The sequence below is a fragment of the Trichosurus vulpecula genome, chromosome 9 (genome assembly GCF_011100635.1).
Source record: "Trichosurus vulpecula isolate mTriVul1 chromosome 9, mTriVul1.pri, whole genome shotgun sequence".
NCBI lineage: Eukaryota > Metazoa > Chordata > Mammalia > Diprotodontia > Phalangeridae > Trichosurus > Trichosurus vulpecula.
This window is the reverse complement of record NC_050581.1, coordinates 111,097,844-111,111,843: the sequence shown is the minus strand read 5'-3', so window position 1 is coordinate 111,111,843 and position 14,000 is coordinate 111,097,844. Positions and strand designations below refer to the sequence as shown.

General features: G+C 39.9%; 1 protein-coding gene across 1 annotated transcript in view; it reads left to right on the top strand.

The window, feature by feature from the left end:
• FGD3 (FYVE, RhoGEF and PH domain containing 3) overlaps positions 1–14,000 on the top strand; it is a 187,411-nt gene that overhangs the window by 161,273 nt on the left and 12,138 nt on the right. Inside the window, exons 14-16 of the mRNA XM_036738768.1 lie at positions 976–1,074; positions 3,502–3,564; positions 9,691–9,810. Coding sequence (XP_036594663.1) covers positions 976–1,074; positions 3,502–3,564; positions 9,691–9,810 — 282 coding nt within the window. The remainder of the gene's footprint in view (positions 1–975; positions 1,075–3,501; positions 3,565–9,690; positions 9,811–14,000) is intronic.

Below are 14,000 nucleotides of genomic sequence, written 5' to 3'. Positions count from 1 at the left end.
GAGGAGAGAGAGAGAATATAAAACAAAAAGCCTAGATAGTATACACACAGTCCCTGCAGAGTATAGAGTTGATTCTCATTCCATGAGCTGGATCCTATCAGTGCCAACAGCATCACTGTGATTACCTGATTTTGATTACTTAAAAATGCAAGGAAACATCATCTGCTTCATTTCTTAGATTGTAGAGAACAACAAGGTTGCACATATGTATCAAGACCAAAGATCTCTGTGTTGGGAGAAAAGAGAAGTCTTCCCTTGTGTAGGAGCAGGACAGAAAAGTAGCTTGGCTCTACCCACTGCTGCTTTCACAGTCCCTTCCCTGGAAGTATGGCCGCAGACAGTGGTAGTCAGTCATCGCCTTATCTAAGCATTTCCCCAAGATGTCATCTGTCTGTATTTGAGAGGTGTTAGAGTATAGCAAACGGAAGAATGGATTTGGAGGCCAAAGACTGACTTATCATTCCATCTCTGCTACTTATTACCTGTTTGACATTCAGCAAATCCTTTTCTCTAACTGTATTATGCTGCTGCCTTTAGAGGCAGCATAAAATCATAGAAGGAATACCCAACAGGGAATCAGGAGATCCAAATTTAAGCCCTGGCTCTGCCACTTCCTAACTATCTGAGCTTGGCCAATATAAAATCAGGGCTTAGAGCCTAAGATCTTCTGATCTGTCAGAGGGTGAGGAGGGAACCCACAAGCCATTGGCCATGCAACAGAGCTCAGATCCAGGAGGAGACTGAGAGACAAGCATTACACATTATGGACTGGAGCAAGATACATTTCCTAGCATAGGTACATATCATGCTTAAAATTGGAGCAAACAGTCCTCTTTGTCCTGAGGTAACAATAGGTGTCCTCATTTTGTAGGGTAATAGTGAGTCACATTTACCTAATGCTTAAAGGCTTGCAGCACTGAATGCTGTTCTTGGGAACCAAGTTTGATGCATCTTAGTTTTGTCTTTTGGTTTCAGGTCATTCTTGCCACGATTGAAAAGCACAAGCAGAAGAGTGAGACATTTAGAGCTTTCAACAGCTCTTTCACCCAGGAGGAGGATGTCCCAGACTCACCTGTAAGTCCCTGTTTCCCACAGCTAGTCCCAGTGATGTTTGCTAGCATGGCTGAGGCATTCTGTCCCAAGATCACTTACTTGAAGCTAATCATTGCTTTCTTGTTTTACACTGTGCTCCTCTTAATGATAATCTTTATTTATTTTGGTGGGGATGGGAAATAAGGGTTAAGTGACTTGCCCAGGGTTACACAGCTAGTAAGTATTTGAGGCCAGATTTGAACTCAGGTCCTCCTGACTCCAGGGCCACTGTTCTATCCACCGTACCACCTAGCTGCCCCTCACTTAATGATCATCTTGAACGGTGGTCAGTCACAGAATCTCTTAGCCTTTCTGAGGCTGAATTTCCTTCTGCATAAAATGGGAATGATATTTGTGCTACCTGCCCCACCGAGTGGCTGTGAGAAATATTGTTAATATTAAAGTGCTGTAGAAATGGGAGCTTCCCTTTTTATGATCTGCCCTACTCATAGAATCCTAGAATTGGAGGGAAACTTGGCACCAGGGGATGAAAATCTTCCACCCTATCCTCTTGCTCCTTTGCTTGAATGCCTCTAGTGGACCCAACTCCCACTTCCAAGTCCAGTGCTCTCACCACCATGCCACACTGCTTCTCATGTGACTTCTGAGTGCTTGAAGAGAATTCTCATATTTCTGCTCCTTGCTAAAAAGCCCCACTGCTTTCATCTAATCATCCTACTGCGTGGTGTGAAGTACCTTCCCCATGCTATTCATCCTGCTCTAGATTCCTTCTGGCTTGCATCTGAATACAGCTCTCCATCCAGCTAGGTCTAAACAGGGCCCCCTTATTTATCATTCCTCTGTAAAGCAACCGAAGGATTCCCTTTATGTTTGCAGCCTCCACACTTCCTAGGCTATTGACTAATCGCTCCAGAGAAAGAAATGAAGTTCTTGATAAATGATGGTCATTTGTGGCCTGTTGCAAAATTGGTGAAGGCCAGCGAAGCCACTAGAGTCCCTCTGCCTTTTTGTTGGCAGAATAACTAACTGAGGAAGGAGGATCTGTTCAGGTGTCTAACATTAATAACTTCTATTGGTACCAGTGGTAGTACATAAATTACCTACTGCCACCAGAAGGTGGATATTAATGAAACCTCAGTATCTGACTGGGGACATATAATCATAAATCCAATGCTCACTTTAGAGCTTATAGAAATTCCATTTCCAGAATTGGATTTTTAATGGCCAAGACTTAAAAGTTGCTGGCATGCGTCCTGTGAATAAATGAGACCTGACTGTTTTCATTTTTCCTAAAGTTTAACCAGTTTTCTAGAGCTTGAATTCCTAGGATCGTAGATTTAAATCTTGCTTTAGAAGGGACATAAGAACCCATCTAGTCCAGTCCCCTCATTTTGCAGATGAGGAAATTGAGGGCCAGAAGGATTAAATGATTTGACCAGTATCCAACAGGTAGAAAATATCAGAGGCAGGATTTTAATGCTGATTCTCCAGGACCAGTGTCAGCTGTACTGTACTATTTCTCATTATACCTCTTCTGCTCATTCTCTAGCCTAGCTCTTTCAAAGTGTGTATGTGTTGGTGGAGGAAGAGGCTTCAACTCTATGGAGGGCCTGGACAAAGATTAGGTCAAAGGGGAAACATAATAGGGAAACAGGAGTATGTTGTTGCTTTTATTGAGGTGAAATCATATTTCTACTCTCATTGTATCTAGTTCTTCTGTCTGGGGTCAAGCATAAAAAAATGGTCTCTCTTCTTCATAGTAGCTTTCAGATATGTGAAGACAGAGATGATGGCTCCTATGAGTCTTCTGTTCTTCAAGATCTTCCTTCCTTCATAGGAAGATATATTTATGTCATTCTTCTGTTCGGAAATCGTCACTAGTTTCATATCGCCTCCTTTGCCTAGCATTCAAGGCCCTTTACATTCTGGCACCATCATACATTTTCAGTTTCATCTTCTAGTATGTTCCATCTCACAAATTATATTCCAATTGAACTGCCCTACCATCTATCCCCTAAATCTGACTGTGCTTTCCATCCCTTTGGCTTTGCTCATGATGATCTCTAGGCCTAGAATGTCCTACCTCTCCCGCTTTACTTGATGATTTCCTAACTGTTCTTTAAAGTCAAACTTGGAGTCTGCCTCCTCTACAACACCTCTTGAGTCCATACTAATTGGCCCTCAGACTCCAGGGAGCACTTCATGTCAGACATCTCTTATCCACTTATCGTGGAATATTGTTTATTATGTTATTTCAATATCTCCACCCCCTACAAAAGTTCCTGACATTAGGTTCCAGGTGTCATCTGAAATTTCTGTCTCTTCTAATACTTGTGTGCTTTACACACAGAAGTATCTTAATAAATGTTTGGTGAACGAGTGGATAAGTAACTTTGATGTTAGTGACCAGATCATCTCCATACTTGTCTTTCATCTTCCACTTTTCAGATGGCCAGCACGAGCTCTGTGGAATCCATGGCAGGGGCGGATGGCTGTGGTGGACTTGGAGGAGTAAGTGTCCAAAAAAATTAATGGATTCCATAAGGCACACAAGTGTATTCACACTACACACAAATGTCAGGATGGTTTTCACTTCAAAAAAATTCAGAAAGTAAGGTTTGAATCAAAGGTCTAATTAATTTGCCAGAAGATGATATAGAAGAGAATGGTTGTGTATGGCTTGCTTACATGCATATGCTGTGACTTAGTAGAACAGAAGATTCATTGCATGGATAGGAATTGGAATAGATGATCTCTGGAGTCCTGTTCATTTTTATGTCTGTGACACAGAATTCATGGTATTCTGCTCAGAAACTTCCTCCCCTGCCCCATGTTGAGTTCTCTGCTATCAGGGCAAGGGCTTCTTACCCCTGGGAAAGCAGAGGGAATTTCATCCTCAGACACTGAAGAACAACCCTTTCCACCAGCTCCTAAAGACATCTGCTTGCCTTCAACTCAGAAGATTCATGGAGGAAAGGAGCAGAAGACTGTGCCCAAGAAGGGCCTGAGGTACCTCTGATGCCAAGGGAAGATGACTCATCTCATATTAGCTGGCCACTTCCCAGATGACTTTTGTTGGCCAAACGTTGTCCTGGTCTCTCACAATGGTATCACAGTACTCCTGCTTATCTGGTCAGGGGTTACCTAATGACTGTATCCCTTTTGTTGCTTTACACTCAACCCCTCATCTGCACCAACCTTTCAAGCCCATCCCTTAAACAGCAGTTGCAGAAGTAGCTCTGTCTCAATGGAGTTGTCTGCCACTGAGCAGAAAAATAAACAGCAGTGGCAGATGGTGCCACCTCTTCACAGCTGGGCCAGAGGAGAATGACTAACAATGTGAACAGCTTCTTCTTCCCCATCTATGCTGTCACCAGGCTCTTTATTTCCATTGCTGATATTTTCTGGAAGTTGCTTCTCCCCAAGAAATGATGACTATTCTCCAGCAGCTAAATGGGGAGGAATAGATAGTATCCCTGCTTTTCAAGTACTCAAATGGCAATGTCCTGTGGAAGAAGAATTAGACTTAATCTGATTGTCCCAGAGGGCAGAACTAGGAGCTCTCTAAAAGTGGAAGGAACGATTCTACAAAGTAGTGGCTTCTCCCTCGGTCAAGCCAAATGACCACCATCATGGGACTGATGATGGAGGAGAAGCATTAGACTTAGAGTAAGGAAACCCAGGCTTGAATCCTACCTCTGCTGCTTACTATTTTGTGACCTTGAGCAAAAAACTTAATGTCCCTGGGCCTTCTTTAGTTGCTTACTTTGTAAAATGAGAGAGTTGCCCTTGATGACCTATAAGGTCCCTTCTGACTTTATAATCTGTAATTTATTGTTGGAAATGGACAGAATCCTTTAATGTCAAAAAAAAAGGGGGAGGGAGGTGTGTGTTTTATTTAAGCCTGACTTTTAATTCTTGACAAAATTCTAGTATGTATTATTAAAGGGATGGTTTAGGAATAAATTATATTGGTCTGGTGGGTTGTTTTATTTTGTTTTTTGAGTTTTTGTTTTTTGTCATGGTTACTATAACTGAATTCCTTGCACATATTGCAAAGGAAATGCCAGCTATATTTGGCCTTATATTTGAATTTTGGCAAAGCATTTGATAGTTTTTCATAATATGCTTGTGAACAAGATGGAGAAATGTGGCCTGGGAGATAGGATGAGTGGCTTCAGAGCTGGTTGAAAGATGAAATTCAAAGAACAGTCTTTAGTGGAGCAATGTCAACTTGGAAGGAAGACTAATGAACCACTCCCTCAGCCTTGAAAAAACTATGCAAGTTCTCAAGCCATGAGTCTTCTCTCTTTTCAAAAGAGGATTTTGCATTTTTAAAAGGTGTGTGAATGGAAGGAAGTCTGTATCCCTTAGTTTAGAGTTCCAGAAAAGCTTAGCTCTTAGCCCAAATTGGAGGTAGGGGAGAAGGTAAAGTAAAACAGGGGAGAGAGCAAGGAAGTGTGCATGTTATCCCTTGTGCTGAAGTGTTTGCCAGACCCTCCATGGAGATGGTGGGGAATGGTGGCAGAGCAGGGTGAGTGGACACTGTGAGCCTACCTCCTTCCACACCTAGGTATTCTTTTCCTTTCACACACATCTTATTCTAGAAGCATGCTCCATATTCAAAACAAAAATACTGAGAAACGGGAGAGTACCATTTCTGCCTGAAGTGGTGGAATTGTACCACTTGGTGGTGGTAGTGGTTCTAATTTGAATTTCCTAGTTCACTAAATTAACAATGAGAGTAAATAAGAACTTCCTCTATTAACATTTTCCAAGGAAAAAATTACCTAGCAAGGAAGCAAAACATTAGTAGTCAACAAGTATATGTATGTGTGTGTGTGTATATGTGTGTATGCATGCACATGCATACACACATATATGTATGTATATATATGTTCGTGTTTACATTTATGTGTATGTAAAATATATATACATATATATTTGTTGACTGATTTTTAAAAATATTCCCTACTTTGTATTTAACTTTCTGCTTAGAAAATGTTAATATAAAATACACTAATGGAAGCTTCTGTACATTCACTATTAATCAAGAAAGCTAGGAATATGAAGTGAGGGCAGCTAGGTGGCTCAGTAGATAGAGCGCCATACCTGGAGTCTGGAAGACTCATCTTCCTGAATTCAAATCTGGCCTCAGACACTTATTAGCTGTGTGACCTTGGGCAAGTCACTTAACCCTGTTTGCCTCAGTTTCCTCCTCTGTAAAATGGCAAACCACTCCAGTATCTTTGCCAAGAAGACCCCAAATGGGATTATGAAGAGTCAGGCAAGACTGAAAATAACTGAACAGCTTTTGAAGTAGCTAGGTGGTATGGTGAATAGAGCACAAGGCCGAGAGCTAGGTAGACCTGATTTCAAATCCAGCCTTAGACATTTACTGGCTGTATGACCTGAACAACTCACTTAACCTTTATTTACCTCAATTTCCTCATCTGTAGAATAATAATAGTACCTACTTCCCAGGGTTGTTGTAAAGATAAAATGAAATTAATATTTGTAAAAAACACAACACAGTGCCTGGAATATTTTTTTAATATGTCTAGGCTCTTTTTCTCACCATGATATTCAAATGATCAAACAATTATTAATTTTTTGCCCCTCAATGTTTTCTAGGTCAATTGTTTTTGCTATGAGATTGCTTACATTTTCTTATAATTTTTTCAGTCTTTTGATTTTGTTTTAGTATTTCTTGTTGCCTCATAGAATCATTGGCTCCAGTTTTTTCCCCGAACATTCTCATTCCATTTGTAAAAGACATTTTGAAACTCTTTTTAAACTCTTGGCTTTATCTCTTTTGGACATTCTCTTTGAACTTGTGCCCAAGCTGTGAGGCATTCCTTGTAGACATTTTTGAGTTATTTTCTTGTGTTTATGTCTTGAGTATCCTTGCCACCATAATAGCTCATTATGGTAAGGTTCTTTTTTTTGTTTGTCCATTCTTCCAGCCTACTTCTTGAATTCAGACTTGATATTAGGGCTGGGTTCTGCCACACTTCGGTGGGGAAAGTCCCCACCCCACTCTAGAACTGTTGCTGCTTTCTTGGAGCATTGGATTTTTTGTTATTCCAGGATCTCAGGGATGAGCTGAGTGATTCAATCCAGGCCAAAATCTGCCTGCTTCTTCCTCACTCCTCCTCTCCACCCCAGTCAGAGCTCTGCTAGTTCCTGATCTAGGTTTGCGTCTGTGCAAGAGTAGATTGCTGCTGTACCCTACCCCTAGCAGCCAGTTGTGGTAATGTAAAGTCCATGATGGCAAGGGCTACTTTTTTTTTGTCTTTGTATCTCCAGCCTCTAATATAGTGCACAGTAGGTGCTTAATAAGTGTTTGTTGAATTGAATTAGATGTTGTGTCTCTTGATAGAATGTAAGCCATTTAAGGGAAGGAACTTGCTCATATTTTTCTTTGTATCACTAATGCCTAGCACAATGCCTCACGCATAGTAGGTACTTAATAACTATTTGTTAAATTCACTTTATATTTTACAATTAATTTTTTTTGTTTGAAGCCATCTTTCCTGTTTGCCTCAGTTTCCTCCTCTGTAAAATGGCAAACCACTCCAGTATCTTTGCCAAGAAGACCCCAAATGGGATTATGAAGAGTCATAATTTGATTCAGCAAATACTTATTAAGCACTTACTACATGCTTAACACTGGGTATTGTGATGAAATAAGATGACGAATAAAGATGAAATAAGACATTGCTCCTGCCCTCAGGGAATTTATACTCTAGTAGAGGCAACATATATCAAATAAGATTATCAAATACAGAGGAAACTGACAAGGTACTTACTCCTAGAGAAGGGAGAAATCACTTTTAGCTGAGGGAATCCTAGAAGACTTCAAGGTGGTCCTTGAACTGGGCCTTGAAAGATGGGAAGGATTTCAACAAGTGGAGATGAAATATAGGCAGGAGAGAGAAATTCATTTCCTGGCACCAGGGCTTTTGTTTTGATAGCAGAGTTTTAGGAAGTTTGAGAACTCATTGGATAATTAAACTGTCATTAATTACATATTCAAGACATTGGAAATTTTTGATTTGTTGTGATGTTTTGTAACAACAATACTGCTTGCCGCTACTGTGGCTGTGCAAGACCAATAATACCAGTACACAGGAGGGCTGCTAGCACAGGTTCTTTGATCTGCTTTTCTAAGGAAAGCAACTTTAAGGCATTAACAGTCTCGCTTTAATTACACATAAACATATACCATTCAGGGGGAAAAGCCACCACCCTGAACTTCGGAGCAAATATAGAGACAATATAAACAGAGCAAACACACACAGTTATCAACAGACAGGCTTCTAGATATCTGACCAAAGAATTACATAGTTACCAGAGAGAGAGGCACCAACATCTGGGTTTTCAAAGCCAGGGGGCTCCACCAGCTACCTAGAGTCTTGTCTGGTCAAATCACACGACACTCTTCCCGTGAGTCAGAGTCCCAAACAAAACACTAACCTCTGAGTTTATGTACCCTGTTCAGGGTCAAAGGGTATCACAACCATGCGACTCAAAACCATGTGACGCTTCTTCAGGCCTCACAACCATGTGAACTAGGCCTTCTTGTTTCTTAAGCAGGTCATCAAAGACTCCCGATTTAATCAAAGAAACAAAGGCCAGACTCATCAAAGGCACTTGATGACTTTAGTGCTCCAAAAGGGAAAACAGTAAAAAAAAAAAAAGTCCCACCCTGATTACCATTACATGTTTCAAGGCTCTTGTTTATATTTACCTTTTAAACAGAGGTGAAAGTACTGTATATGTTTGTGTATGAGATTCTGTGTGTATGTCTCTTTTTCTGTGTCTGTTTCTGGGACTGTGCCTGTATATGTCTCTGTATCTGCGTGTGTTCCTGTGTGTGTTTGTATGAAAGAGAATGAAATTGACCTTATGACTTCTCTTTGCTGGGTGGTTGTTACTTCTTCTGTGTGTGTATGTGTATATACATATATGTGTGAGTATATACACACACATCTGCATACATACACACGAGAACATTTAGCTGTCTTTAGATTGCAGATGCCAGTGATCTCTTAAGTACCAGGGACAGGACTGAAAAAAAGAGTTTAGAAGAAATCAGAGTCCCACCTTCCCCTTATATATAAATACAGGTAATACACAATTATAATAAAGATTCAGACGAACTTTAAAGGGGGAGAATGTCACAAATAAGGGTGAGAGAGAGGATGGAAGAGGGAGTGGCACTCTCCCTCCTCTCTACACCCTTGCCTTAGTTTGTGGGGTATCCTAAATTGAGTGTTCATAGGTATCTAAGCCTCAGGACTTATTTTTTATATCCATTGGTCAAAGCCACCGTTCTCCTCTCTCATCTTTTTGATGTTGCTTCCCTGAGTCTATGACTATCCCAATACTTGTGTGTGTGTATGTACACCCATATAGTGCCAGGCCTAATAAACTGATTGATAGCTCAGAATTGCATGGGTACTCCCTCACTCCAGGGTGTCTGTACCAGGTCTCTGTTTTTCCTATGTGGTCAATCTTGGGGATCTGAAGCAACTAGAAGAAAAATGCTGCCAAGGTAACTGAATTCCATAACAGAATGTATTGGACAGTGCTTGACTTATAGACTCATTGAATTGTTTGTCTCCATTTCAGCTTGACGCCAGAAAATCTTCTAAAAATAGAAGAGACAAAGAGAAGCAAACTTGCAAAAGCTGCAACGAAACCTTTAATTCAATTACGAAAAGACGGCACCACTGCAAACAGTGTGGGGCTGTAAGTACTTCAGTCTCTAAGTTATGTCTGGTGATCTCTGTCCATGGCTGTATCTACGGCTTCATTTGTAACTATAATAGTCTCTAAATCTGTGTCTACAACTGCCATCTATATAGCTCTATCTCTATGTTTGTATCTCATTATAGAGAAAGTTAGTATATGTACCTCATCTTTGAAAGTGGCTGTGGTTAAAAAATAATCAATATTGTATTAATAGTTAGCATTTGTATAGTGCTCTAAGAGTTGCAAAGTGCTTTACAAATATTAACTTATGTTATCCTCACAAAAACCCTGTGAGGTAGGTGTTGTTATCACCATTTTACAGTTGAGGAAACAGGCAGACAGTGGTTAAATGACTTGCCCAGGGTCACACAGTTAGGAAGTGTCTGAGGCCCTATTTGAATTTTACATATACCATCCTATTGAGGTTCATGAGGTGTTATTAACCCCATTGTACAGATGGAATCTGGGGCTCAGAGAAACTTGCCTAAACTCATATAGCTGGTATGTGCTTGAAGCAGGATTTGGATTCAGCTCTAAGGCTAGCAGTCCATCTATCTACTGTACTATGCTGCCACTTGTATATAAAGTGCTTTGTAAACTTTAAAGTGACATGTGTGTATACACACACACACACACACACACACATACACACACTATGTATGTATATAGATATATATCGGTGTGTATGAATGTATATATAATTATGTTATATTCTATATACATCGAAAAGCAAGTTGACATAGTGAAGAAAGCTAGTCACAGAGTTAGGAAGACCTAGGTTCAAATTTTATCTCTAGCACCTACTAATTCTGTGACCCTTAGCAAGTCACTGAGACGTAATGTCTCAGTGCCCCATGAAACTTCCTAGGGGCAATGTGGACTGACAAAGACATGAGTAAGGTTTTCATTTCCTTTTAAGTTTTCACTCTTTCTCTGTCAGGACTCTAGATATAAATGTACCGGATTGAAGGAAAAGTTTATAAGTAGAAATCAGACTCAAGACTTATTTCTATGAATGATATTTGCCTTCATTATTTTTCCCCTGGTTCAACTTTCTTGCTTTAAAAAAAAATATGTTCATTAGAATGAGAAAGAACTAATGCTGAGATTTTGGAAGGGCTGAAATTAGGATTTAGGGAAGGTGGACAGCTGTGTAGAATATGAAATGAAGCAGAGTTTGGTCTGGGGCCAGCTAGGCATAGTAGGCTCGGGGAATGTGTCTTCATTCTCTTAGTCTCCAGTCAAGATAGCTCAGCCTTGGGACTAGAGTTTGAATCAAGACAACTTGGTTGAGAGGTGAACTAGGCATAGTTCAGAAAGGGCTGAACATGGAGGTTGGGTTGTGAATCTATCTCCAACATGGACCAGCTTTGTGACTGGCATTTATGGCCTCTGAATCTGTTTCCTTACTTCTGAAAGGGTGGTAGTGATACTGGGAGTATTTACTGCATAGGATATCTGTTAGGATAACGTGAGTCAATATATGTAAAGGGCTTTATGTATATTCACATGCAAGCCTTAAAGTGCTATGGAAATGTTAGTTATTATTGTTTCTTAGAGGCCCAAGGGAGAGAGACAGGGGAGATTAATGTTTTTGGACCTAGAAAGGACATAAAATAGATTGAATCTGGAGCAAAGGAATCTTAAGGAAAGCGCTCTGATGGGCACAAGCCCTTATTCCATTTCAGCTGAATGCCCCCAGTACCTAAAGGCTAAACTGGGCACAGGTCCAGATTTCTGCTTTCCCTGATGCACATGCTACTCTTCAGAGATAGACTAGCTTTTATTACTTTGCAGTGGACATTTTTGAATCTTTATTTATGAGTTTCAAGTCATTAAAATCTTTTTTCTCCCAAAGGCAGACTGTCACATCATTGTTTAATGTTAAAACAAAAAATTGTCCCCGTGGAATAGATGTTGTTGAGAAAATGTGTTTGGAATTAAGCTATTAACAATTTAGAATTCAACCAAGGTTATCCCATTTTGAAGATCGGCAAACAAATCTAATCAATAAGTTAGCCCCAAGAACAGATAAGACCCTCTACAGATGGGTTACCTTAGGCTCCTTTTTAGGATGAAACCACATTTCCTGCTTTCATTTCATTACTACCACCAGAGAACAAGAGATCTTTCCTAGGCAAACACTGATGGTCCCTTGTCCTGGGACTGAAATGCATGACCTTAGTTTTAGGAGCAGCACCCCAGTGATGATGATGAGTCCGATGAGTCTGACTGCATGTTTATTTGGAGCTGCCCAGGGTTAGCTGTGGTGAAGCTACTGCATAGAAGTTTTTCAAAAAACTTGCTATCTTCTAGAAATTTATTTCTAACACTTAGTGTATGATAGCTGCTAAACAATGTCTCAAAACACATTTTGAGTCTCAATCTCTGACTTCAAAAGGCTGAGGCTAAAGGGAGAAGGTTGTTTTCTTCTTCACATAGAGGGAAAAGTTCTCCCTTCTGCTTAGAGAATGTTGCTTTTAGAAGGCCACAAGTGTAGATCTCTAATAATAATAATTAGCATGTATAGAACACTTTAAAATTTACAAGGCATTTTATATGCACTATCTTATTGACGTTTACTGCAATCCTACGAGATAGCTACTAGAGATGTTATTATCTCTTTTGTACAGATGAGGACTCTGAGGCTCAGAAAAACTTGCTCAAACTCACAAAGCTGGTATATGTTTAAAGCAGGATTTGGATTCAGCTCCAAGGCTAGCAGTCTGTCTCTCCCCTGTACTCTGCTGCCATGCTACAAGCTGGCAGCTGCTATCTTTTTCTTTCTCTTTCTGCTTCTGCGGTTCTTTTGTATAGTAAAAAAATTAGGAAAGCAAAAGGGCTGGATAGCAGCTTTATTTATATCTAGAGATAGGAACTGGACTTGTGATTTTATTAATGCAGATAGGCACCTTCTCTGCAGCTAACAGTCTTAGATCAAAGGTTCTTAAGTTGGAGTCCATAGAGAGATTCCAGGAGGTCTGTGAACTTGCTTGGGGAAAAAAATAACATCCTTCAATTTCACTAACCTCTAACTGAAATTTAGCATGTCTTTTAGTTATGAGTGCAGGCCACAGACATTATTCTAAGAAGGGGTCCAAAGGTTTCTCCGTATGGCCAAAGGAAGCCATGACGCACAAAAAGGTTAAGACCCCTGTCTTGAAGAGATGCCCAGAGCACTGAGAGGTTAAATGTGATTACACAGTCACTCTGTATCAGAAGCAGAATCTGAACCCAGGTCTTCCTGATTCTGAGGCCAGATCTTATCGTCTATGCCAGTAGGGAAAAACTGAAAACAATTTACGTTTGCAGGACTGAATACAAGTGAAACAAGTTGCATTGTATCATGGTAATGGAATATTTTAACGGTTTTTTTAAAAGGACAAATATAAAGAATCAAATCAATGTAAAAAGACGTATGAAGTAATACAAAGCAGAAGAAGCGGGACTAGAATAAGGTTTGCAATGACCATGAGTGTGAAGGAAAAAACAATCAGAAATGGGTACAGAACGGATCAGTTGTTATTTTTCAGAGTTTTTTTTATTTTATCAAAATGTAAATAACTTTTATTTGAAACTTTATGTACTTATTTAATTTTTATTTACTTATTAAATACATTATTAATTTTTTAAAAAACAAATAAAAAATGGCAAGCTAGCTGTGAGCAAGGGCTTTCACAGCAAAGGGAACATGAATGAAGACTCACATACCGTGATTGAATGTGAAGAGATGGTGAGGTGGCTCACCCCCAAGAGAGCTTAACAAAAGCAAGGACTTTTGATACCCAAATTCTTTAAAGTCCCAAGGCAGATCTTTTTATAAGCATATCCTGGATAACATTACTCCTGAAAAGTGTCATTTTGTAAGCTCTATCACAGTATCCGAACCCCTGCTATAAGGATAATAGGCCAGTCACCTAAGAATAAATGAACTCTATGCCTTGCTTAAGTTCCTTTACCTGCACAGCCCCATGTCTAGGAGGCTTCTCCTGTTTCCATACTCCTACCCAAATTTATTTTCTTCCTGACTCTACCAAGGCAGCGTCCACCTTTCCTAGCCCCTGCTCATTTTACTGAGGATGTACCAGATTGTGCCATTCAACTCTGTTAACTAATTTCACCCAGAAATGTTGTTTCACCTAACATGTTTTCAAAGAACCTATTAATGACATTAGGCAAGATATACC